Raw genomic sequence first — 26,168 nt, forward strand, 5'->3', positions numbered from 1 at the left:
ACAGTGTGGTTCTCAAAGTGGGGTCCTAGATCAGGAGCATCAGCCTGGACCTTTGTTACAAACGCAAATTCTCTGGCTCCACCTCAGACCTCTTGAATCAGAGCCTCGGGGGTAAGGCCCAGCAGTCTGTGTTTTTAACAAGCCCCCTGGATGATCTGCTGCATGCATGCTCAAGGTCTGGAACCACTGATCTAGATGGCTGAATTGTCCACATCTTGGAAGGGCAGCACAGCCTTGCTGTTCTGTTTCTGTCTCACAGGAGCCCGAGGTTCACTCTCTGCAGTGCACTTCGGGGAGGCTGCCCTGTCTTTTTAGTTCCTCAAAATGAACTTCCTTTGGGAACCTGAGCTACAATTAGATCCTCTTCCTTCACTTTTTACACTAGTCTCCATATGTTATACAGTGATTTGTACAAAGCATGGTGCTTCATAAATACATTTTAATGGATAAACTATTTAGAGCATAAAACTATAAAACACTTGATTTGAAGCATCTATAAAAGTTATTTTGAAGCAGATGCTGCAGTTTTATGTAGGTAAGAAATATGCTCTCAGACAGCTGAACTTGATTCTATAATGTTGGGGAATAATATGGTCTAGGGGTTTGGTCCTACATGATAGGCCCTTAATTCTGGCAGATTCCAGGATGAGCACTCTCTTATGTGACATCTAATTCACAACAACCACGGTTTCGACACAAACAGCGTGGTAGAAACACCGGCACCTAAATTCTCTAGAATGGCATCAAAGCGTTAAGAATAGTATAAACTAAAGCAAGGGGTTGTAGCTCAGCACAAGGGAGATTATGACCTGGATGCTCAGGAGGTATCTACCTATCCTAAATTTTGGGGACAGAACAGAATGACTCAAGAATGGAGCACTCAAAATACTGTCCATGACTAGGTTGTACAGGACTATGCCATGAGTGCACCATTATTGAGCTACTGTTGTTTCTCAATTTCTACCACATGGGTCCCATTCTTTTATGGACCACGCAACGGCAGGAACCAGTGTCTGGACATAAAGGTGGAACTGGTTTTCCCCACAACTACAAGAAATCTCTGACAGCTTCATTTCTCAGCAGGATGAGGCCCTAGTCACTCCTGTCACATGACTCAGAGGTTCCTGACTGAACATGTTTCCTGGCACCAGACAGGGTGTTCTGTGTAAAACACTCACTTTCCTCAGGAAAAGCAGCCACCCAGCTGCCCAGATCCCACTGCATGCAACTTCTCGGGGTGGGAGGGGGTAGGCAATGCGAAAAACCTCACTGAGATCCTTGGCCATGAACTGGAGGAAATGAAGGAAACACCAAGGCAGGGAGACTTTGAAAGTCAAAGCACGCCAAAAGTCGGTCTCACAGGAAGAATGAGGTCTTCTTAGGTATCAGACATTGCCAAACTGGCCCCCTGATTTTTGCAAATGATGTAGTCTGCCTATCTTTGACTATCTCACATTTGTTTTAATAAACCAGGGAACGAAAGCTTTATAAATGAAAAAAATTTTTCTTTTTTTAAATTTAATTTTATGTTATGTTAATCACCATACATTACATCATTAGTTTTTGATGTAGTGTTCCATGATTCATTGTTTGCGTATAACACCCAGTGCTCCATTTTTTTTCTAGAATTCAGGTTTCTTGATGAAAATACAAATGAGTGAAATAGACCAGAACCCCTCTTCCCAGGTAGCATTTTGTGGAACTTTGTCTTAAAAAAATTAGTGTTTTTTAAAAATTATTTTTAAAAAATCAAAATCAAAATAAAACCATAAATTAAAAAATCAAAAATTAAAGTTTTTTAAAACTACTTTTTTTTAATCAAAATAATGTGCACCGATGTATTTAAAAACAAAAAAAAAAAAACCAGAGTTCGGAGATGAACAGACCAGGTCCTAATTCTTGCTCCTCCATTCAGACTCTCCAGGATGACCCGCAGGAGGATTTAACTTCTAGGAACTTCAGTTTCTTCTCCAGTAAAATGTAGCAACAATATTTACCTCAAAAGATTCTTACCATAAGGTATATAAAGGCTCTCGAGCACTGCACCATCCAAAATGATAGCCACTAGCCACATGTGGCTATTGAGAACATAAAATGTGGCTAATCAGAACTGAGATGTGTTGTGTGAAATACCCACCGTCTTAGTATGAAAAAAGAATGCAAACCATACCTTTATTTAAAATATTGATTACGTGTTGAAACTGTGTTTTGGAATATACTGAATTAAATAAAATATATACTGAGTTAAATAAAATATATTAAAATATGCACAATCAAGTGTGTATCTTCTACTAGAGACCAACACAACAATAGTTGGTGTTGCCAGGTTCACTTATTTTTGTGCACATCTTATGCTGCTACCCATGAATCACTAAAAAGTGTCCCCACATTGTTGACTTCATACACTTTTTGGTTTGTTTTCTTGCAAGGCTAACTGGCAATCATACTCCTGCCGGCATCAGAATTAACTCCTTATTAGAGAACTGAAAAAGAAATGCGATACAGACGCTGACAGTTATGATCCATAAACCGCAAGAGCAAAGCAGTATCAGTTTTCATTATTTCATCTTTGAAGGATGTTATAAATTTGAATTTAAAATCGACACCTCTTTTCTCTGCTTTATATACTGGCATTCCACTGTTTAGGTAAGGATGAAAACCCAAGACAGACCAGGATCTGGCAGCCTAGAGGGTTGACTAAATGCAGAAAGCCCTCCAAGATCACAGAGAACATTGCCTGGTCTCAGGTCCAGCAGAACCTGCCCACTTCTGAGGTGGGAAAGTCTGCAGGAGTCTTAAGTGATGGCTGTAGCATTCACTGGGGTGGTGGCCACTTACTGGGAAAGAGGAATCAAACATTGTGTGTGCCTTCCACAGGAGAAGCCCCGGAGAAGGAGCTCTGTGAGGCAGCGAACACATCAGTGTGTCCTGGACAAAGTTCCTCTCTCTGCCACTACCTATCCCATTTCTGCCGCAGACCAGAGGAACTCTTAGGATTGTTGCCTAAATATCTAATTGCTTGAAAAATGCATTCATGTTTACAAGGAGTGCCAAAGCCATTTTGTATATGGGTTCAAGAATGTTCTCAAATGGCTCATGGACTGTTAACCAGCCTTGTATGTACCTAATGCCAAAACACCGCAAGAGGCCTCCTCTACATCCCAACAAAAACAGCCTCAAGGGCATGGGCTTGGCCAGGCATCCAAGGTGCCCATTTCATTTTACTGGACAATTGTGATGGTGCCTTTCATAGTGAGACAAATTCTCTCTACGGTTCAACCCACCTTTCCCAGCTCTACCAGTTGGCACCTTGCAGAACAACCTATCCTGCACTTGTTATCTCTCCAAATAAATTTAAGTCAACAAGTGGGTATCCACTTGAATCTTTTCTTCTACAGGTTAAGAGGATATATGTAAGAAGTCCTTAGAACATGTCTGGTGCATAGCAAATACACACAAAATATTTGCTGTCATTGTTGTTAGCAAAAAACTAGAATGGACTGTTTAGTTGAACAATCTTTAGATGTTTCTATAACTACTTCTCCCAATTATTTTTGGAGAACATACCTTTTCTTTAAGCCAATCTTTATGAAAACTTTATGGAGCCCTTCCCACCCAGGTCTCTCTCAAGCCAAGGCTGCAATTGGTCCAGATTTCATGACAAGCATTATCTAACTAAATGTGACCTAACCACAATGGGGGCATCTTCTTCTCTCACTTCAGTTTTAGCCATACAGTCCGAACTCACACCAGCCCTTTTGGCAGCCACATTGCCTTTTTTTTCTTTTCAGGCTAGTAAGTGTAAATCTTTTTCATATGCACCATTACTAAAGGCCCTGCTTCAACATCTAGAATACACTAGGCACCATTTTCAAAGTTGGCCCTTTAGACAACTCCCCTCCATTTCCCCAAAGAGAGCCATACCTCAAGACTGCTCAGCACCCAGTGGTTGCTCAACTTGTTAGATTGACCAAAATGCCACCAAGTTCCCAGAAGTTACTAGTGTCCACGCTTACTCAACGATGTACACTGCAAGGGAAAGTGGAGGACAATTAGAAGGCCTCCCAGGAGGCAACACCAAAGAAATGTCCTTGATGCCAATAAGATACAAAAGAGCAGCCAACTTCACAAGACCCTTCTGAAATACGAGTTTTAAGTATTCTCCCATGACAAAAAGGGATCTGGCTCAGCAATACCAGCTTTTGTGTCCCTTCCTAGGGGTGAGCACACAAAAGTTAGAGGGACCGGCTGCATACCCTGATCCAGGCCTTGGACACAAGCAGAACACCTGCCAGTCCCAACCTTCCTGGGGGTTGGAGAGCTGCTCTCTGTGGGCAGGTAGGAGTGCTTCCCAAACAGTCCTCCATTCCAAACCTTGACCACCCTGTACCTGTCCTGTGATGAGCCTGATGTTTAGCATCAAGATCTCTCCAGGGCGGTGGTTGGGGGGATCACTGTGTTTCTAAGAGTTCAAACTGAAAACACACCTTAGCAGGAATCCATTTCTGAAGCCGCTTGTCACCTGCTTCCCCTGTGGGGTGGATGGTTAACTCTGCAGTTTTCATTCGAGGCTAGAACACGGTTGGCTATCAGTGAGGTAGGTGGTTGGTTTTAAAGCTGAAGGCAGGCACCAGTGACAAAGGTGAAGAACCAAGGATGCTAATAAAAATAAATGAAGTACTGATACATGCTGCAAGGATAAATCCTAAAACATTCTGCTAAATCAAAAAAGCGGGTCATAAAGGACGCACATTGTAGGATTTCATTTATATGAAATGTCCAGAAAAGGCAAATCCATGTTGGAAAAGATTAGTAGTTGCCTAAAACTTTAGGGGGATGAAGAGGTGGGGTGACAAGGAGGTAATAGCAAAGATAATAAAAAATGTTTAAGAATTGATTGTGGTAGTGATGTATGCATAGGTCTGAATAGGCTAATAGCCACTGAACTGTACGGTTATGTGAACTATAGCTCAGTAAAGCTGTTAAAAAATAATCAAGGCATTATTTAATATCATTTATTATGAAAAAGTTGTGTAATATTGGTTTCTAAGGTTTGTAGTTATGTCTGACATCTCAACAAATTTAAGGAAGGGGCAGAATTGCCTTGCTCAAGCTTGACATCTTTCCACAGAACTTCTAGGGGGCATTTTGAGCTGGACCATCAAATTCAAATTTCCGATAATCAAGCAAACTAGGAGATAGGACCTAGGAATCAAGGGCCCTGTTATTATAGGAAGCCAACCTGCAGCAGCAGGGACTGGTGAGTATTTTGGCCTGTTATAGCACTGGGTGGCCTTGTGCTGTGCCCAATAAGCTACCGCTCCATACCCTTCCTGGGACCTGTGTACACCAGGGCACTTCCTCACAAGGCCCACAGGGCACAGGAGTGCTGGTTTCCCCTTGGACTAACATCAGGGTTTTAATTTCATGCTACTTAAGCAAACCACCAGGAATTTCTGAGGGCCTGTTCACCGCCAGCAACATGTTTGGTAGTTTTGGAGAAGCATTTAGGAGTCAACCCTGAGAGCCAACCTTAGCTCATATGCAGGCCCTGTATTCAGACAGAAACAAAGAGTAAGCAAAAACAATCCAGTTATCAGAGACCAGGACAGGTTATTGACTGTAAGCATAGACAAGGTAAGGAAGGCAGAGGCAGAGATGGGACAGCTTCACCAAGATTTTGAAACCTGGATATAATAGGATTAATCTTAAGATGAAAGGAGAAGTAGACCAGGTATGAGAACCTATAACTGAACCTGTTATTTCTCCCATAAGAAAATGTAGTAACAACTTCTCCCAACTTTTAATTGCATTTTCTTTTTTTCAGTTTTACTTTCTAACAACTACAGTCGACCCTTGACCATAGGTTTGAACTGTGTGGATCCACCTACATGTGGATTTTTTACAGTACATGAGTGCAAATGTATTTTCTCTTCCTTACTACTTTAATAACATTTTCTTTTCTCTAGCCTACTTTAAGAATATGGTATATAAATATACAAAATAGGGTTAATTGACTGTTTATGTTATTGGTAAGGCTTCTGATCAATCAACAGTAGGCTACTGATAGTTAAGTTTTGGGGGAGTCAAAAGTTACACTCAAGAGTTTGGATGGCACAAGGGGCTGGTGACCCCAGCTCCCATGTTGTTCAAGGGTACACTGTACTTAGCAAATGAAACACGGGCATCTGTTGTTGTTGAAGTCAGAGATGGCAGAGAAGGTAGCAATTTCACTGAACCCTTAATGTGACGTCAAAACATTGAGCTGGTGTCAGTTACAGGGGCTGATTTCATCCTGGTTGCTTGCTTTAAGTGAGACCACAGCAGTGGAGGATGAAGTAGGTACAGGAGGGATTAATGATGGTCCCAAGACAACTAGCCCTCCACTAGATTTTTATTACTAATCATCCACCAGCTGCAACAAATATCAAGTAGGAAAAGAAAAAAACATACTCACTTGGTGGCCTAGGTATTTACAATTTTATTTTCACCTTACAGAAATAACATGTTTCTAATATGAAGCACAAAGGAGCTGGTTCTAAACATTTGATTTATGATAATGTTGTGTGGCCACCCTCTGCAACCCTGGAGGCTTGGCCAAGGCGCTGATCATGGTGATGTGGTCCCACATCTATCCAATGGGGATCATGCCTGCCAGATCTCTGGGGGAAATCAATGGGGCACATGCTAAGGGCTTGGCCACAAAGGCCTTCCAATTACTAGGCTTAAGTTAGTATTTACGGTGCCAATTTGAGAAAGGGCTACTTCAATTGTCCTATTAGATACAGACATCATGCTATTTTATTTTTTGATTCAATTCAGACTTGCAAAAATAAAACCTACATCTTCTTTAGGGATCAGCTTTACCCATTCTTGGCTTCAAGACCATGATGATCAAGAGCTCACCTTTAACAAACATCCCTGTTACAGGAGATGGCAGGATATGGAGCCACCCTCTCTAGCCAGGGGTGGAGGTATGCATAAAGTATGGATTTATATGGAAAGGAAACATTCTGAAGAATCAGAATATATTTGAAACTCATGCCACATTAACATAGGTGTCATTTTTATTTTATTTAAAGAAAAAGGGGGGAGGGACCAACAGTAATTTTCATAATACACGTAAGACAAGTTAGCACTGGGGGGTGGGAGGGGAGGCCACGTACTTGCCACCAGTCTGCTTTGTAGCTCTAGGATTAGTAAATTTAATGCAGTCTGTCATTTGTATTACTGTTTAGCAAATTTATAATTGGCAAAATTAGGGATTATGAATCACTGTAAACGGACTGCAACTAAGACAAAAACCTAAATAAAATAAAAAATCACTTTAAAAATAAACCATAAATATATGATGCACATTAGTGTAACAAAACCATTTTTGTAAACATTTTCTTCAACATAACATGTGCATGAGGAAAAAGACACTGCACTCAATACAGAGTTACTCTGATTTAAATACAGAAAGGTATTACTTATTAAAGCTTTGACTACACCTACAGACATATCTGTATTTTGTTTTGAAGAGCAGTGCTAAATATAAATAGTTTAATGTTCCATATTTAATGGTATCATAATACTGTTTTCTTTTGTAATTTTGCCATCTTGGCACTTTTGTGAAGTCACTACCCTGTTAAAGGAAAAAAACAAACAAACCATCCCTTCTCTAGAAGAATGACATTTCACCTGTTCATAATCTTTTACGGAGAAACCTAACTGAGCACCTGTATGAAGCTGCAGCAACACAATCTGGTTTACGAGGTGCCGAGGCTGGGAAGGCAAGGAAAGTACACACCAGGAACCTGCCCCCTGCCCCCGCCCCAGGACAAATGGGTGTCTGACCTCAGGTGACTTAAGCCCAGAGACAGCCGTGATTGCATTCATGCAAACACCACCAGAGTGCTGTTGGGGGGCCTCTTGCTGCTGCACGAGCCGGACAGGCCCGATTCTGGCTTGAGCTCAGACCCTATCACCTCGGAAAGGAAATCCAGTTTTTGTCAAGTTCTAACTATGCAGTAATTCCAATGAAAAACCATTTGTCTTATCTGGTCACCCCCCTTGGCTTACAGCTTCAAGTCTTTCAAGTCTGTATACGTAAGACTGTGATGCCTCCGTCTTTTCTGTCTTCCTTGTCGGTATCAGAAGTTTAGTGGGGTTTTGTTGTTGTTGTTGTTGTTGTTGTTGTTGTTTTCCAGACACCTGCTCAACTTTACCTGTCCGTGAAGTCATGGGAGAGGCTACAATCAACCCAGCCATCGAGTTATTTCTCCTCTCAGCGTGCACACATGTTCACTGTGGCACATTTCATCTTAATCAAAAAGCCAAAACATGCAGGAAATCACCAACAGTAATTTGATTCTGACTGAATTCCTGTGGTGATGGCATCTGGCCCATCTCCAAAGTCCCTTCCAGAGGTGGGATTAAGTCTTCAATCTTCTCTATGTTAACTACAAATTAGAAAAGAACTAGTCCTCTCTGCTTTGGACATGAGCATCACTCCAAAGTCTTAGAGATGGGAAAACCTTTCCCAATGCCTTGTCCTTTTCAAAAGAGGGCAAGACTTTCTCAGCTTATCTTGTCTTTGTGGGTAGGTACATCTGTATTGTTTCTGCATCTGTGAGTATATCTATTTCTTGCTAGGTTTTTGTAATTCCAGGACAGCCTGTGGCAAAGATGCTGAACCAGGAGGAAGAGAATGATAGGGGTCAAAGTGGATGCCAAATAGGATGAGAATGCTGGGCAAAGCCTTGACAGGTGCAAATGACTGTTATCTTTTTGGGAGGAAAATCTTCCTTTTTCATGTTGTAAAAGAAACTTAACCACAAAGGAGGATTAAGCCTAGGAAACACCAAGTTCTGTTTGGTGAACAAAGTTTAAAGCCACCATCACGCAGTATTCCCACTCCAAACTCAACCAGAGGAAAGTAAGCTGGCAGAGCCAGGACACCGAGCATTGCTCCTTTACCAAGAGACTAACAGTCTCAGAGGAATTGAGTGACCATGAAGCCATAAAACAAATTATTAGCCAAGACATTTATTACAAATGTCATGAACATATTCATAAAGTAAAACTGGTTTAAAAAACAGAGAGAGAACAAGAGAGCAAGGGAGAGGAGAAAAGCCAGGGCTTTGATATTACAACTAAAACACAGGAAGATGCCATCTTATGAATAAGCAGTATTAACTACATTCTTAAAATAGTTTTAGTGCATTGCATTTTTAGAAAAGGGAAACACCAACCCTCCCCCACCCCAAGAAAAGGTTCCTGCAACGCCGAACAGTTTGTGTGACTATTCTAACATGACCATCCGTCTGCTACCAAACCCCGAATTGAGAACAATGAGGCCTCTTATGTTGCAGGCCATGGTTGCCCACCAACCACTAATGGTGCATCTGGTGAAAACAAAGCATTCTGCTCTCTGAACTGAGAAAACAGATTGCGTCTGTCAGCATGATGAAGCCATATGGCTATTTCCCATCTTCAGGGACAATTTCTCTCGTGCCTACTGAAACCTGTGACAAAATTAACAGTCAAACTTCAATCTGATAGTTTTGGTATTAAGATTAAATTAAACATTAATGTTTTCCTCCAAAAAACATAGAAACTAAACCACCTCTTAATGCATTACAAATAATGAGGTAGGCAAAAAAATAAACATGTGGTTGAAAAATTTCTTTTCCTCTGCAAGTGCAGACTGTGGTAAAACTGTTGTCGCGCTTCTAGGTTTAAACAAAAATTAAACCTTTAACTGAGGCAGTGCTAATACTGTCACACAACACAGTTCTGGCCATTATACAAATGCACACATTTTCTTTTTTTTTTTTTTTAAAGAACCCTCTGCACATGATTTAGGCAAAACCTGGTACACAGAAAAATGACTGAGTTTTTGGCCAAGCCAAAAAAAAAAAAAAAATCCAAATAAACAAAATGGGACCCCCTTAACCCACCCACCCTGCCTCCCAAGCCCCACCCACAAAGGTTATCCTAGTAACTGTGTCTTTCACATTTTATAAATATTAACTTCTTAAACCTGCACCTTCTTCTTTGACCACATATTGTCACATTACAAAAAAGAAATGTCAATTAAATACACTGTTAATGTTACTATATTAAATCTGCTCTCTGCTTCAGCAAACTGCTCGTTAGACCACCATTTTACACCTCCGTGTGCCCACTTCCAACAAAACCAATGGCATGTTCATAGTCTCCACCTTCCATACCCACAAGACAGAGTCACTCAGAGACAAGGAATTCTGGAGCTGAAGGGAAGGCATTTGCTTTCTGGTCTGATGCTCAATCTCAAACACTTATAGCACCTGATGGTAGAATGTGAACAGCACCAGCTGCATTGCAGCCTTGATTTATTTTTGAGTAGGGAAAAGAAGAGAAGGGGGATAAACTGGTAAGAGGTGCAAGAAAGGAAACAAAACGAAACAAAACAAAACAAAAAACCCCACACATGGTGTCCGCACACACAGCTGTCCTGGACCACACCGGTGCAGCTCTGAGCTCCAGTTGCAAGGAATTCCAAGTTCTCAGGATCCTGAAGACTCTGGGGACCAGCAAGCCTCATCGCACTGCTTCTACCAGCTCAGAAGAGAAGTCCTGCCTAATGTCATGAAGTAAACCTGACTACTGCCACCAGACCGAACAGAGGCAAAGAAGACCTGCAAAAGCAAGAGAAAAAAAGAGGGAGAGATTTACCATGAAAACACAACCTAGTCCTCGGGAGCAATGCTTCCTACAGTTCCTAGGCAGATAACCTAGAGCCACTGCCACCTCAACAGCTCCAAATGCAGGAAGCTTAAAAAGCCCAAAGGCCCTTTCCAAAAGAAAATCTGAGATGATATCAATTTATCATATATAAGTAGTCATCATCTCTGTAGGCAATTTTTATTACAACTAAGAAGGCTAACACTGCCATATTGTGAGAACTCAAAAGAAAGAAACTGTTAGTTCTGAAATTGAGCAATTTCTTTTTACCTCCACTGCTAATAACATCTAAAAGATAAATGTGTCTGAGAAAACACAATGAGCAATGGAGAGGACTCCTCACCAACCTGCTTTTTCTTTTTTTAAAATTTTTTAAAAATATTTTAAAGATTTTATTTATTTATTTGACAGAGAGAGAGTTAGCGAGAGCGGGAACACAAGCAGGGGGAGTGGGAGAGGGAGAAGCAGACTCCCCGCCGAGCAGGGAGCCCGATGTGGGGCTCGATCCCAGGACCCTGGGATCACGACCTGAGCCGAAGGCAGACGCTTAACAGCTGAGCCACCCAGGCCCTGCCTTTTCTCTTTTAAAAAACTAAGCTAAAATGTATTAGTTATTTCACAAGACTCTACAGTCAAATTATGACAATTTACTTTTGGGCCTTTTATTAATAGACTTTAAGGGATGTAACATTATAAATAATAAAAATATCTAAATGCCCAAAGTTTAAAGAATATTATAGTTACGGCTACATTAAATATACTCAGGAAAATATAAGCCAAAAAGCTGGCAAAATCCTGGATTGGGTCGGAGGTTGTATGGGGTTTCAAGGTAAACAATTTGGGAGATACTATTAGAAAAAAATGTGAACTCCATTAGTAAATGAGCTATAGGATTGCAGGAAAGTGGGCTGGTGGTGATGCAGCTTATTTAGTGAGCAGGTAGTTAGGCAGGAGGACCACCCAAGGACAAATCTACAGCTCCTTTATCAAGCTGAATTTTTAAATTTAATTTGAGCAGTCAATCAGTGGGCCAGTGGCTAGGATATTTAATATATTTTAATGTGAAGCAAGAGGTGGAAACGTTCTTAAGAGGCAAATTCCTAAGGCTGCAATGGGCTGCCTCAGGTGGGCAGAGGCTTTCCATCCAGGTGGATGGATGAGAAAGAAAGTTGGGCTTGGTAAAGGCCAGGCCCACCAGGAGGTCCTTCTCAAAGCAGGTGGGATGGGTCAACACCCAAGGCCATCCAGCTGCTTCACTCCAAAGCTGGCTTAGGGAGGGGTTTCCAGGGAGAAAGTAGGCCCTGGAGGAGACAAGGATGTGGCCAGTTTTGAAAACCAAAGGTTTTAAATGGGGCTTTGAAGCCTTGGGGTCTCAGCTGCAGGAGGTGCCCATGCTTCTGCATAAAATGATTTATGTGGTTAGGTATTTCTGACACGCGAACTATAGTTACTTTACTATTCAGAAGCAGACAAGTGGTCTGATGCATATCAGGGGAGAGGAAACTTTTACCTACCCAAATTTGCAAGGGGGTTCCTTCCAATCACAAAAGAATCCCATTCATTTAAATTGGCAGCTTTAACCTTCCCTGTCCCTAAACCCAAACATAGCTCACACAGATTACCTAATTGGGTTAAAAACCACCACCACAAACAAACCAACATATAATGATTTCGGCGGAGGTAAGTATCTCTTGTCCCCTTATAAGCAAACACAAAATAGAATATACTCTATCCCCCATAAACAGGTTTAAAAAGTCACTACTAAAACATTGCTTGATGAATTTATTTCAGAATCTATCAAAACCCCAAGAAAAGGCTTCACCAAACTCCATGGAAAATAAACCATTACTAAAGCTAGTAGTAGCTAAAAAGAAGTTGTAAGGAAACCATTACCTTGTCATTGCGTTCACATAAGAATTTTAGTCTTTGAGCCCTTTTGTGCATAAACACACCATCCAAGTGACCAGTTTCCACAGATCGGATCTCTATGGCCTTTTCTCCCCAGCCCATCGTCTGATTGGATCGAATATATGCTTTTTGAGAAGAGGGGAAAACATGTAATTGTTAGATAAGGAAACAGCCATGAAAAGATGCTGCTCTTATAATACACACATACCTGCATGTCTAGCACTTAAAGACTTTTGTTTTTAAGGAACTTTGCCTTTGTAACCTTTTAAAGTTTATCCTGGGAAGTGGTAATTTGAATTCCCGACATGGTTCATGCTTATCGTGAGCAATGACCCACTGGATGCAGAGTTTTGCGCTCATATTTTTATGAAACCAGTCGTGAAGAAGGCAGGAAGAAGTGATGAAGAGAGACAGTGACTAAATGCAATGAAACCAGAAGAAGTCGGGGATATAAACTGAAAATTTCAGATATCAGCCTTTCTGCCTCTTTATTCTTGAATGCACGCGGGAAGATCAAGAGGCTGTGTTTCTAGTTGTGGCTCTGCCACTCAAAAGAACAAGTCCCTTACGCTTTTTCTCTCACCTTACTTTCCACAAATCAGTCAACAACATCTGTTCTATTCCCTGGATGTCTTAAGGATTCAATGACAAGAGTTTTAAAAAGTGTTCAATAATTACTTGGATTTTGTTTTAAAATAGACAATGACCAGTCCCATGGTCTACAATCTTACTTGCCACCATCTATTGCCAACCGTTCTGCTAAATGACCAGAGGGTCTACACAACAGGTAAAACTTGTCTGATAAATATATGCAGTTTTAGAGAAGGCCCCACTTTTACAAGTGCTACCTTTTCCTCTGAGTGATACCTACCTACAGATGTCGGCATCTCTCCCCACTGCAGAACCACATCCTTGGTGATTCTTCCATAGGTATTCACATAAACCCCTTCATCTTCATAGCACACCAGAAGCTCCATGCCATCTGTGTTGGGGAGGATGATGATTGCATGGGGTTTGATGCTACACTGGATCTAGAGAAGAGGAACAAAGTACAGGGAAGTAGGTTTGTGGTTATTTCTATCCCTGCAAAAGTGCTCAAAAGATTGTCTTGGTGAATGCACTGGTTAATATTCTTGGTGAATAAATACAGCAATTGAATAAAATTTTGGAAAACCCATGCAGTATATATCCCGAAGACTACCTTTTACAGGTCATATACTCTACTAGTTCACATTTCTGAGGCCCCTGGAACATATCTGGATTGTGGACTCTATTAAGACATTTTGTTCCCCAAACCATTCCCAACCCAGGGATGTTCTGGCCTGCCAGCAACTGCCCCAAATCCATCCCATGTTAGTCAAAGCCAGGGCTAAGAGGTTTTCAGGAGGGCCTCACAGAGCCGGGAGAATGGATTTCCACTTGTCTCAGAGCATGCAGCTATTGAAAATGGCACATCGTTTAAATACTCACCCCCATACCAAGGGGAAGCAAGGAATCCCTGCTTGTGTTAGTTCATTAAGCAGAGTAAAGAAAAAAGTCAAAACAAAATGAAGCCAGTCAACCAACCATAGAGTGTGGGTTCTTTCTTACGTGTGTTGGTAGATAAATGTCATAGACGGATCCTGAATCCACATCTACAGCATGGAATCCAGCACAGGATCCATAGATCACTTTCAACCTCTGGCCTTCCTCCACAGTGAGATCCACCAGCAATGGCTTATGTACCAGTTCTCCAAATGACTACAAAGAAGTAGTAGACAGAGTAGAGAAGCAGTAAGACAGAGTAGAACTTATTTCTGATAGATCAAACTAGAGAAGCCAAACCCAAGGTACTCAGTTATTCAATTACTGAGCTACTCTGGCAACAACCATAAGCAAAAATACTCTAGAAAATAAGTCTTTTTAAATTTATTATGATTTTGTCTGTCAATCAGCATCTGGAAGACAATTCTTCCAGAAGTCACATTGCAAATCCCCCTAGTTGGTCCAAGAATTCCACTCTGTTGTTTGCCTTGGTGACAAATACATCTAAAGTGAAATAATCAGGACTTTCTGTAGTATACTGTTCAACTATTCAGAGGCAGGCAATGGAGAAAGAGGAGGAGTTGTGGGAGTCACATACTGAGAATTTTTAGTAAGGTCATCATAGTCACCATACAGACTTCTACTTTCATTTCTCGACTAGAATGATACAGTGATGAAAAGCTGTACTGCAAGAACCTGCATGACCTATAATGGACTGAGTGACCCCAGTTCTTCATTAGTATCAATACCTACAGCTCACAAGTCAGACTTAATATATTTATAAAAGCAACTCAGAGAGTACACCTGGCACATAAAGGATATTAAGACCAAATCTCAGAAGACAGATGTAATTTTACAACCAATTACTTTTAGTCAATAATATGTGGATTTATTTTTTAAGCAAACATGGTAACCCCATTTATCCTGCTTTACTGGGGAATCAAGCAATAAGCAATCTAAATATGTCAATTTTTCAAATACTTGAAGCTTACCCTTAATAAAATGTACCAAAAACTATTTTAAAAAAATAAGTAAATAGAATCATTTTGGATGAAAAATTCTTAATTTCTTGATATGCGCTAAAACAGCCCCAGGGCTATGCTTAAGGTTTTGTGGCTAATATTAGAAATGAGGTTATTATTTATAATATCTACTGTCATAGTAATATTTTAACTAAGGATTTCCTAAGTTTGTATCTAATGTAAACTCTAGAATTATAAAAAATACTAAAAATACCCAGAGAAAACTGCTAAGATTTTTCTACAGTTTTTCCCTTAAACAAAAATGATATATTATTCATGTTAACTTACTTTTTCTATTTAACGTGTAATACATATTCCTTGTGTCATGAAGAATTTCTGTAATTTTTAGTACTCTATCGAACAGATATACCTTCAAGCTGCCTACTGTTGGCATAGAGTGTTATCAAAAACATATCTAAATCTTTATACACATGCATGACTTCAGGTAGCAGGTCAAAGTCTACTTTTTAAACAGAGAAGGTGTTATTTTGTTCTTTCTTCTGTTACCATATTGACATATCAATCAAAGTGCCTACCAAATATTTAGCTTTCTCCTTTCATACTCTGAAGACTCAGAAAGCAGACAGTGAGGCTTATTACATTGAAAATGGCCTCTCTTACGATAAAGTTATACACTGTGTTATTACATAATTTTTAAATGACCAGTTTTAACTGTTTATAGTTTTTAAACTTATCCCCTGGCTCTTGGTCACACATGCATGGCTGATGCTACTTTTAAGTACACTTGATGCTGTTACCTTAAAGGCCATAAATTTGTGATATGGCTTGGGTGCCCACGCATAGACCTCCACAGAACTCTTCAAAGCAATTACCAGAAATTTGATTCTTTCATATTTTACTGAAAACAACAAACATAAAACAAGAGAAGCACAAGTCAGAATCAACATGGAACTCCAAATTCTGTTAGTTGTCTTTTGCAAACTTTATAAATATGCCTTTTTTTGAGTCATTCAGACCAACAGGAGAAAAATACTGAGTGATCAAACCTCAGAGTTTCCTTTTCCAATACTTTTATGTACGATTCAGGCTGTTCCCATCTTTCTTGATGATGTATGGGACTCAATCAACTCCAATACTCTGGTTACTATCAGTGAGTACTTTCACTAATGTTTCTAATCTTCTTAGATTGCAAGTATTTAATAATCAAGGACAATGCCAGCCATACCACTCTCAAGTCTTAAGGGCTCAGTATTACTTCAAAAGGATAATAGTGCGGTTAATCAGTTAAGTATCACTTTGAACCACTTCTTGATCTACAGAGGTAGTGACTACTTGAATTCTACCTAAAGTTCTGTACAAAAACAGCAGTAGTAAAGGAAATATAGTTGAAAATGCCTTCTTTACATAGCTGTTTTGGTTCTCCTGCAGCCAGGCAACTCTACTTAAAAACAGACACTCTCTGGGTGTTGTATGTAAGTGATTGATCACTGACTTCTACTCCAGAAACCAATACTACACTATATGTTAACTAATAAAATTTAAATTAAAAAAATAAATAAAAAATAAGTGTGGTTACAGCACTGTAAACAAACAAACCCCAGATGCTCTGAGGGACTGTGACCACAAATGTAGCTCTATTAGTTTCTTTATACGTTATCGAATGTCACACTACTACTTGATTCCTTTGTACATGAGAGATGACTTGTTAACTTGATAACTCTCCTTGTTAAATTCCATATACAGTCACTATTCAAATAAATCACTGACATTAATATTAAGAAACAAAGGATTACAAGAGGTTGTCCAAAGCAGTGCTGCTTAATAAAATTTTCTGCAATGATCAAAAGGTTTTATATATGTGTACTGTTAATAGGATAGCCACCAGTTATATGTGGCCATCAGGCACCTGGAATGTAATAGTGTCACTGAGGAACTACATTTTAAAGTTTATTTCACGTTAACTAATTTAAATATACATTTAAATAGCCCCTCTTCTTGATGGCAACTATACTGTACAGCACAGGTTTTGATAAACGGAATATAATTTCCTGAAAGTATAAAGACAATGAATGAATGGTATTGCACACTCTTATCTCAGAAAATGTTTTGATGCATTCTGTAAGAATGACAGGCCTGAGGATTGCTGTTTTGTTCCAACGAAAAGCCCAGCACCGCCTAACACATTTGCCTCTAGCTCCCCTTGTAGGATAATCTATTCTTGTACATTTCACCTGTTTTGATCTGTTTCATCAAATTTAGACTTAGATGATTCTCGTTACACCTCAAGAATTCTTTCACATAAACACAACACAGAAAATCCTAATCCCAAAATTTAATCAAGGAGATAGTACTACTTTTTAGTAATACAGAATCACTCCAATATTGGGGTAGCTCCTGCAGTCATTATTAACCAATGCACTGAGAGTTGCAGACAGATTATATCAATAAGAAGAAAATGTCAAAGACTGTAATATTCTCGGAAGCAGAGAAACTGACTATAGCATATACTTTATAAACATAGAAAAAATAAAACATACTAGCAGCAATCAGTATATAATAGGACCCTTACGTTAGTCAGTCATAGGTATATAGAGACCATTTGTTGCTTTTTCAAATTCTATTACAATATATCATCTCTCCCATAAAAGTTTAATTTGGCTAAGTTCCATTATTTCCCCTTTATTTCCAACATTAGTACTAGTATTTTGATTTTCTTCATACATAAAAAATTTGTTTTAGTTTTGTTCTTTTAAGCTCTTATTACATAAGAACCACAGCATGCAAGCCAGCAAGAAAAAAAAACAAGACAGTTGCTATGAAACACTGGCTGACCAGCCTGATTCATTTAGTAGTTAGAGCACAGTAGCTCTGCACAGTGCACTTCATTCAAAACGGCAAGCCATAGCTCTTTGGTCAAACTCTCAAACTTTCTATCAGTGACTGCCAAGAACCCAAAGTCCTCTAAATGGAGAATAGGCTTAGAGCGCAAAGCAAGAATCCAAATTGGCTGGCTTTCCTTTGGCAAGGTTTCCTTAGAGAGGTTCTTGTGGCCACAGCTTGCAGAGAAGAATGTGGACTGTCAAAGAGGAAGGGTGAAAAGCCTCGCTTACAGGATGAACTGTGAGGATGAGACGGACAGAGGACAGGGTGAGCAGCAGGAATGAATGGTGTTATGCTAAAAGGTGCACTGTGAGTCTAGATGACACTTCAGGATTAGAAGATGCCTTAGAAACATAATCGCAGAAATGAGCTAGGGGGATCAGAAACAACACTAACTAAACCCTGCAAAACAAAACCTCATGACCCTCCTGGAACTTACCAACTTTATAGTGTACACATCCTTCCAAATCTCCCACGGTTGTCCATCCCTGCTTCTTCTCAACTTCTGGATCATTGTGAAGTATTTTATTTCTTAACCAGGACAAATAGTAGACACGTAACTTATCCTTTTTGCCTAGCAAAACAAATATAAATATTTTACATGCATATCCAAAGTAGATACCATCATTAATAACAATAGTAGCCAAAGAAACGTCAATGAACAACAAATATCCTTCTAAGGGAACCATTTCGATGAATTTTACTAGAACCTCAATTTAAGCTATTCAGATGGACTTTGAAACTCCTATAGAATTACTATCAAGTACAGGACTGAGTTAGAAGAAAAGATTTTATTTATTTATTTATTTATTTATTTGAGAGAGAGAGAGAGAGAGAGACACTGAGAGGATGAGAGCGGAGGGGCAGAAGGAGAGAGAGAATCCTAAGCAGGCTCCACGCCCAGCGCAGAGCCTGATGCCCGGGGGCTCGATCTCACGACCCTGAGAGCGTGACCTGAGCTGAAATCAAGAGTCGGATGCTTAACCAACTGAGCCACTCAGGAGCCCGAAAAGAAAAGGTTTTAAAAGAATAAAGAACTTAGACTTATGTAAACAGTCAGTATTCATAAACCACAAAGTAATACAAACACCTACACAGCAATACAACCAATAGAACTTATAAGGTGCTTTCGCAAGTATAATGTCCTCTGATTCTCAAAACTCTCTGGAGTAGCTATTATTTCTCATTAGACAGCATAGAAAGATTAAATAAATCACCCAAGGCAGGGACTCAAATCCAGCAAAAAGGAAGCCATAAACTGGAGACTGGTACAACTTACAGAGCTGACAGAGGACTCACAACCTATAAATCACTTAGAAGAGAGAAAACCCAATAGAAAAAGTGGGCAATCGACTACAACAGGCAAAAGAAGTTACCACATAGATACCTAAAAAAGGTACTTGCTCTCAATAGTCAATTAGTGAATGCATATTAAAACCATAATGATATATAATTTCATATATCAGGGTGTCTAGAATTAAAAAAAACAGCAGTACTAAAAAAACAACAATAGTACTAAAAGTAGGGAAGGTGGAGGAACTAGAAACTAGTGTTAACTGTTAGAACCACTTTGAAAAGTCTGACATTATCTAATAAAGTAGGATATATGCATACCCTACTTATGATCCAATAATTTCTCTAATAAAAATGTGTGTATGAGCCCCCAAATACAAATGAGAATGTTCATAGCAGCATTGTTCCTAAGAGCTGTAAACAGCAAACACAAACATGTATCAACAGTAGAACAAATAAATTGTGGTACAGTCATACACAGAAATGAAGTGGAACAAAATAGCTCTATGAGCAACAACAACAAAATGATGTTGAACAAAAGAAACTAGACATACTGACAAGCTTAAAAAGAAAAATCATATGATCATATCAACAGATGCAGAAAAAACATCTGACAAAACCCATTATCCATTTCATGATCGAAAACTCACAGCAAATAGGAATAGAGGGAAACTGCTTCAATTTGCTAAAGAACATGTATAAAAAACTTATGGCTAATACCATACTTAAAGGTGAGAAACTAGATTCTTTCCTCTTTAAGAACAAGGGAAGAGTGTCTCCACTTACCAATCCTAAACATCAAAGTAGATGTCTTAGCTAATGCAATAGGACAAAGGAAATAAACGGTATACAAACTGGGAAGGAATAAATACAGGATTATGTAAGTAGAAAATACCAAACAACTGGCTAAACAAAAAATCCTGTAACTAATAAAATGATTATAGTAAGGTTGCAAGTTACAAGGTTCATACATAAAAGTCAATTGCTTTCCTATATACTTGCAATAAGCAATTGGAAATTTGAAATTAAAAACACAGCACCATCTACAGAAAAACTAAAAACAGGGGTGGACTGAGTGGCTCAGTCAGTTGAGTGTCTTACTCTTGATTTTGGCTCAGGTCATGATCTCAGGGTTGTAAGAGCAAGCCCTGCGTCAGGCTCCACGCTCAATGGAGAGTTTGCTTGAGATTCTCTCCCTCTCCCCCACCCCTCTTTAAAAAATTAATACATCTTGGGCGCCTGGGTGGCTCAGTCGGTTAAGCAACTGCCTTCGGCTCAGGTCATGATCCTGGAGTCCCGGGATCGAGTCCCGCATTGGACTCCCTGCTCAGTGGGGAGTCTGCTTCTCCCTCTGTTCCTCCCCCTCTCATGCTCTCTGTCTCCCATTCTCTCTCTCAGATAAATAAATAAAAAATCTTTAAAAAAAAAAATTAATACATCTTTTTAAAAAAGGCACTAAAGGGGCGCCTGGGTGGCTCAGTTGGTTAAGCGACTGCCTTCGGTCATGATCCTGGAGTCCCAGGATGGAGTCCCGCGTCGGGTTCCCTGCTCAGCAGGGAGTTTGCTTCTCTCTCTGACCCTCCCCCCTCTCATGTGCTCTCTCTCTCATTCTCTCTCTCAAATAAATAAATAAAATCTTAAAAAAATAATAAAAAAAGCACTAAGGTCAAAGGATATACTTAGTTATAAATCTAACAAAGGAGCCCTAAATAAGATCTCTATGAGGAAAACTATAAAACTCTGAAGAAAGAAATTAAAGGAGATCTAAACAGATGGAGATATATTCAATGGTCATGGATAAAACTCAATATTGCTACAGTATCAGTTCTACTCATCTAGGGAATCAATGTAATCCCAATCAAAATCCTATCAAGTTATTTAACACATACTGATAAGCTGACTTTAAGTTTATATGGAAAGGCAAGAGCCAGAACAGCCAACACAATATTGAAAAAGAACAACTTTGGAGGGCTGATACTATGTGACTTTAAGATTTATTATAAAGCTAAAATAATCGAGACAATATGGTATTAACAAAAGGAAAAACAGATCAATGGAACAAAACAGAGAGCCCAGAAACAGGCCCACACAAAACACTGATGTGGATGTGGAGCAAAAGGGACTCTTCATTTGAGGCCTGTAGAAAATCAAAATGATACAGCCACTTCGGAAGACAGGCTGGCTATTTCTTACAAAGCTAAATGTAGCCTTATCTTACGCTCCAGCAGTCATGCTCCTAGGTTTTTAACTAAACACATGAGTTGAAACCTTATGTCTATGCAAAAAGCTGTCCACAGATATTTATAGCAGCTTTATTCATAATTGCTAAAATTTGGAAGCAAACAAGGGGTCTTTCAATAAGTGAATGGATAAACAAAGTGGCACATCCACACAACAGATTATTCAGCAACTAAAGAAATACACTATCAAGTCATGAAAAGACATGGAAGAACCTTAAATACATATTGCTAAAGAAAGACGCCAGTCTGAAAAGGCTACATACTACATGATTCCAACTATGACATTCTGGAGAAGGTCATATAGAGAGCCAAAAAAACCCCAAAAAAACAAAAAAAAAACAGTTGTTGCCAGGGACTTTGGGGGAGAAATGAATAAATGGAGCATAGGGAATTTTTATGGCAGTGAAATCAGTCTGTAATGGTGGATAATTATGTGTTTGTCAGAACCCTGAACTGTACAACACAAAGAGTGAACCTCAATGTAAACTTCAGACTTTAGTTAATAATAATAATATTGTTAATATTGGTTCATCAATTACAACAATTGTACTACACTAATGTGATACACTAATGCAGATGATAGGGAAAGATGATAGGAGGTGGGGGTGTAATATGGGAATTGTCTATATTTTCTGTTCAACTTTTCTGTAAACTTAAAGGTGCTCTTTAAAAAACGCAGCCAGACACAAAAGAATGCTTACCATTTTACCATTTATATCAATTCACTTCAATGAAGGTAAAACCAACCTAATGTATTTTAAAAGACAGTGCTTCCGTCTGGGGACCAGGGGGGCAATGACTGGGAGGCAGCAGAGTGGGTACTGCAGGGGAGCTTCTGGGCTACTTGGGATTGTTGCATTTCTTCACCAGGGTAGGTGAATGGATCCTAGGTGGATGGATTCTAACTGTGACAATTCACTGAGTATATACTTATAATCTGTGCACTTTCTGTATTACATCTTGCACTTTAATCTTTTTAGGTTTTGAAGACTTTTTGAACGTGGGAAAATATTCAATAAAATGTTAAATGAAACAAAAACCATGTAGTTTTATGTATATAGTGTTCCATTCCCATATTGTGATAAAAATTTATAGAAATGAGAAGGAGGAGGGGCGCCTGGGTGGCTCAGTGGGTTAAGCATCTCTGGCTCAGGTCATGATCCCATCCGCTCAGCAGGGAGCCTGCTTCTCCCTCTCCCTCTGCCCTTTCCCCTGCTTGTTCTCTCTCTCTCTCTCTAATAAGTAAATAAAATCTTTAAAAAAAATGAGGAGGAAATATAAAAAAAAGTCAACAAGAGTTGTCTCTGAGATGGGGTAGCATTTTGTTTTATTCTTCCTAAGTTTTTTCTATTTTCAAAGCTTCCCAAAATTAACATATTACCTTCATGATTGTAGAAACCATTGCAAAAGAGGAAAAGAGGGGCACCTGGGTGTCTCAGTTGGTTAAGTGACTGCCTTTGGCTCAGGTCATGATCCCAGAGTCCTGGGATCAGGCCCTGCATCAGGCTCCCTGCTTAATGGGGAGTCTGCTTCTCCCTCTCCCTCTGCCACTCCCCCTGCCTGTGCTCTCCTGCTCTCTGTCAAATAAAATCTTAAAAAAAATAAAATAAAATAAGGAAAAGAATATAGAAAAGTAGACCAAAAAATTTTTAATGGTGTCAGCTGATCAGTGATCCCCATAAATCATCTTGTTCACTGGATCACAAAATGAAGTTTAAATCATTTTTAGCAGCAGATTTTTTCCTCTAATTTTAAACCTACTCCCTGTCAACACTCAAGTTGTAATGGCTGCTTTCTCATTTAAGTATGAGATGGATGGAGAAATTTCTGCATTTCAACAAAGGTCTTTTACTTACAACCAAAAGCCTATTTGAAAACTAAAATAACTCTGAGAAATGTTACATATAAACAAATGTAAGAAGCTGGGTTAGCAGATGATGAAATCAAAATTGCTGCTGGTTATTATAAGACCTATTTAAAGTGTTTCAATTTTGCATACTCCTGACTCCAGCAATAATACAAATTATTAGGAAATTATTATCTATGCAACATGGATATGTATGCACAATGGTTAAGTTACGAGATGTACGTGAAAATGTTTACATGAGAGGGAAAAAAAGGGCTAAACTAAAAGACAACAGAAGTAAATAAATTTTAGAGTATGTATGCAAAGAAACACTCTATAGCCACATAAAACAGATGTCATAGAGAAATGTTTAATAACATGGAAAGAGCAAGCCACATGATCTGGACAAACCAGAATGAATAAGATACACCCTCACTTCACTACAGTGGTCACCACGGCAGCTAGATGGGGCAGGGGATGCTAACCACAAGTACAACAGTATATTTAACACCTGTTAAAAGTAACTCATCAGGGTGCCTGGGTGGCTCAGTTGGTTAACTGACTGCCTTCGGCTCAGGTCATGATCCTGGAGTCCCGGGATCGAGTCCCACATCGGGCTCCCTGCTCAGCAGGGAGTCTGCTTCTCCCTCTGACCCTCCTCCCTCTCATGCTCTCTGTCTCTCATTCTCTCTCTCGCAAATAAATAAAATCTTAAAAAAAAAAAAGTAACTCATCAGCTCGTGGGTGTCATTATTATGTAATTATTCTCTCATTATTATTTTCTGTATGTTTGAAATGTTGCATAACCATTTTTACGCAGAATTTCCCCCTTTAAGTCTGTATTGAGTGTGTGTACGCTTAAAGATGAGAAGTTAAAAACTGAAGAGTCAATAGGTATAGTATCTCTGGATGATTTTACATTTCATTTCTCCTACTTGCTTTTCTGACTAGTTTCTTATTTTCTAGAATAACATATATTACATAATTTATATGAAAAAAATACTCTCTAAAAAGCAACTTATGAGGGCACCTGGGTGGCTCAGTTGTTAAGCATCTGCCTTTGGCTCAGGTCATGATCCCAGGGTCCTGGGATCGAGCCCCGCATGGGGCTCCCTCCTCTGTGGGAAGCCTGCTTCTCCCTCTCCACTCCCCCTGCTTGTGTTCCCTCTCTCGCTGTGTCTCTTTCTGTCAAATAAATAAATAAATAAAATCTTAAAAAAAAAAAAAGCAACGTATGTGTTAACTGATGTAAGAAAAAAAACGTAATATGGTACTTTTACCATCGTGGCAGAGTTCCTTCTGCATGAAAAGAGTCCTGTGGGTGGAAGTGGGCACAAACCTACACGCTGGAGAAGCCACATTAAGCCGCACAAGCGCCAGGGCAGAGAGTGGTCACGTGGAAGAGGTCTACTAGACAGTGCATGTCAAGACTGCTCTTTAGAGGAGCCACAGATTCAGGGTGTACTTGTCAGTCACATCTGAATACATTTTTCTATCACCTTATTGTAAAACCATGCTATGGTTTTACCTCATTTAGCCATTACTTCAAAAAATGACCTAGGGGCACCTGGGTGGCTCAGTTGGTTAAGGGTCTGCCTTCAGTCAGGTCCGGATCCCAGGGATCCTGAGATCAAACCCCGCGTCCGGCTCCCTGCTCAGTGGGATGCCTGCTTCTGCTTCTCCTTCTCCCTCTGCCCCCCCACCTTGTGCTCTCTCTCTCAAATAAACAAACAAAATCTTTAAAAAAAAAAAAAAAAGAAAGAAAGAACTAATGGAAGTTTAGTGCTGGGAAGCAATCCTGCTTTACTAAATGAACACTTACCAGATATTGTCACCAAGACATTCAAGCCTTCAAGGACATCCATCTGCTGAAATCTTCTTCGGTTGATCAGAGGATACACCTTCCCTTGGCCACTTCTGTCCAGCAGCATCAGGCCACTCTCTGTACCCACTAACAAATTCACTCCTGTTTCAAGGACACAGAAAGACCTGAATTTTATGCTGTGCTTGGCAGTCTGGTTGTATGGAAAGGATAACAGCACCTATCTGGAAAAGAGTGGTTTCCTTAATCACACACAAAAAGAAATGCTTGGAATAGTCAGAGGTTAAAGTGACCAAATGACAACAAATAGAGAAGTGGCAGTTTAAAAAAGGATATGAGAGAAAACACACACACCACATCCCCTCAATCTCCTGCATAATTCACCAGTTTCCCCAGAATGTTTCGAGCTCACCATCTCCTTGGTGTTACAGATTCTGTATCTCATTAGCCACATTAGACACTTGAACAAACCTTTGTCGGATACCATGACTTCTTCGTGCTTCCTTTATCTGTCTTTATTTTCATCAGCAAACTTCTGGCACGAGCTATAAATAGCCACCTCAAATCCTTACCAGTTTATGACTGATCCATCACTCACCTTAAGGTTTTCTTAAAGACCATTCTCCATCATCATCAAAAAAGAAACAATGGCACTCAGTCCTCTGTCCCTTGAACTTCTTAGGAATATTAAAATACCATGACCACCCCATGGGAGCAGTCCTGGCTTCTCTATGTGCTGCCATGTCTTCCCACTCTCCAGCTGCACTGAGTCTCCTTCCTGGTTTGCATGCACCTTCTCTGCTTCTTAAACACAGATTTCTCCTTTGCTGTCTGTCTGCTGGAGGAGCATCTCAGAACCATCAACTCATAATTCCATACTCCACCTGCTTTTCTACCTGCTGTAAATTTCTACTGAGACCAGCTTCTCAACTTTTGCCTTATCTGTAACAGCACCACCACCT

The 26,168-nt window shown here is 39.7% G+C and overlaps 1 protein-coding gene across 50 annotated transcripts in view; it reads right to left on the minus strand.

The window, feature by feature from the left end:
- Positions 1-9,014: 9,014 nt before the first annotated feature.
- Positions 9,015-26,168, minus strand: part of MAP4K4 (mitogen-activated protein kinase kinase kinase kinase 4) — a 178,209-nt gene continuing 161,055 nt past the window's right edge. For 28 of the 50 annotated variants that reach the window (XM_081833379.1, XM_081833352.1, XM_081833383.1 and 25 more), the window contains 7 exons: positions 25,207-25,350; positions 18,445-18,579; positions 15,923-16,023; positions 14,209-14,358; positions 13,490-13,649; positions 12,604-12,743; positions 9,015-10,664 (listed from right to left, as the gene is read on the minus strand). In XM_081833379.1, the coding sequence (XP_081689505.1) occupies positions 10,581-10,664; positions 12,604-12,743; positions 13,490-13,649; positions 14,209-14,358; positions 15,923-16,023; positions 18,445-18,579; positions 25,207-25,350 (914 nt within the window). In that variant the 3' untranslated portion in view covers positions 9,015-10,580. Of the gene's footprint in view, positions 10,665-12,603; positions 12,744-13,489; positions 13,650-14,184; positions 14,359-15,922; positions 16,024-18,444; positions 18,580-25,206; positions 25,351-26,168 lie in introns of all 50 variants that reach the window. The other 22 variants (XM_081833347.1, XM_081833351.1, XM_081833355.1 and 19 more) reach the window with 1 other exon arrangement.

The sequence above is a fragment of the Leptonychotes weddellii genome, chromosome 10 (assembly GCF_054177405.1).
Source record: "Leptonychotes weddellii isolate Sample4059 chromosome 10, ASM5417740v2, whole genome shotgun sequence".
NCBI lineage: Eukaryota > Metazoa > Chordata > Mammalia > Carnivora > Phocidae > Leptonychotes > Leptonychotes weddellii.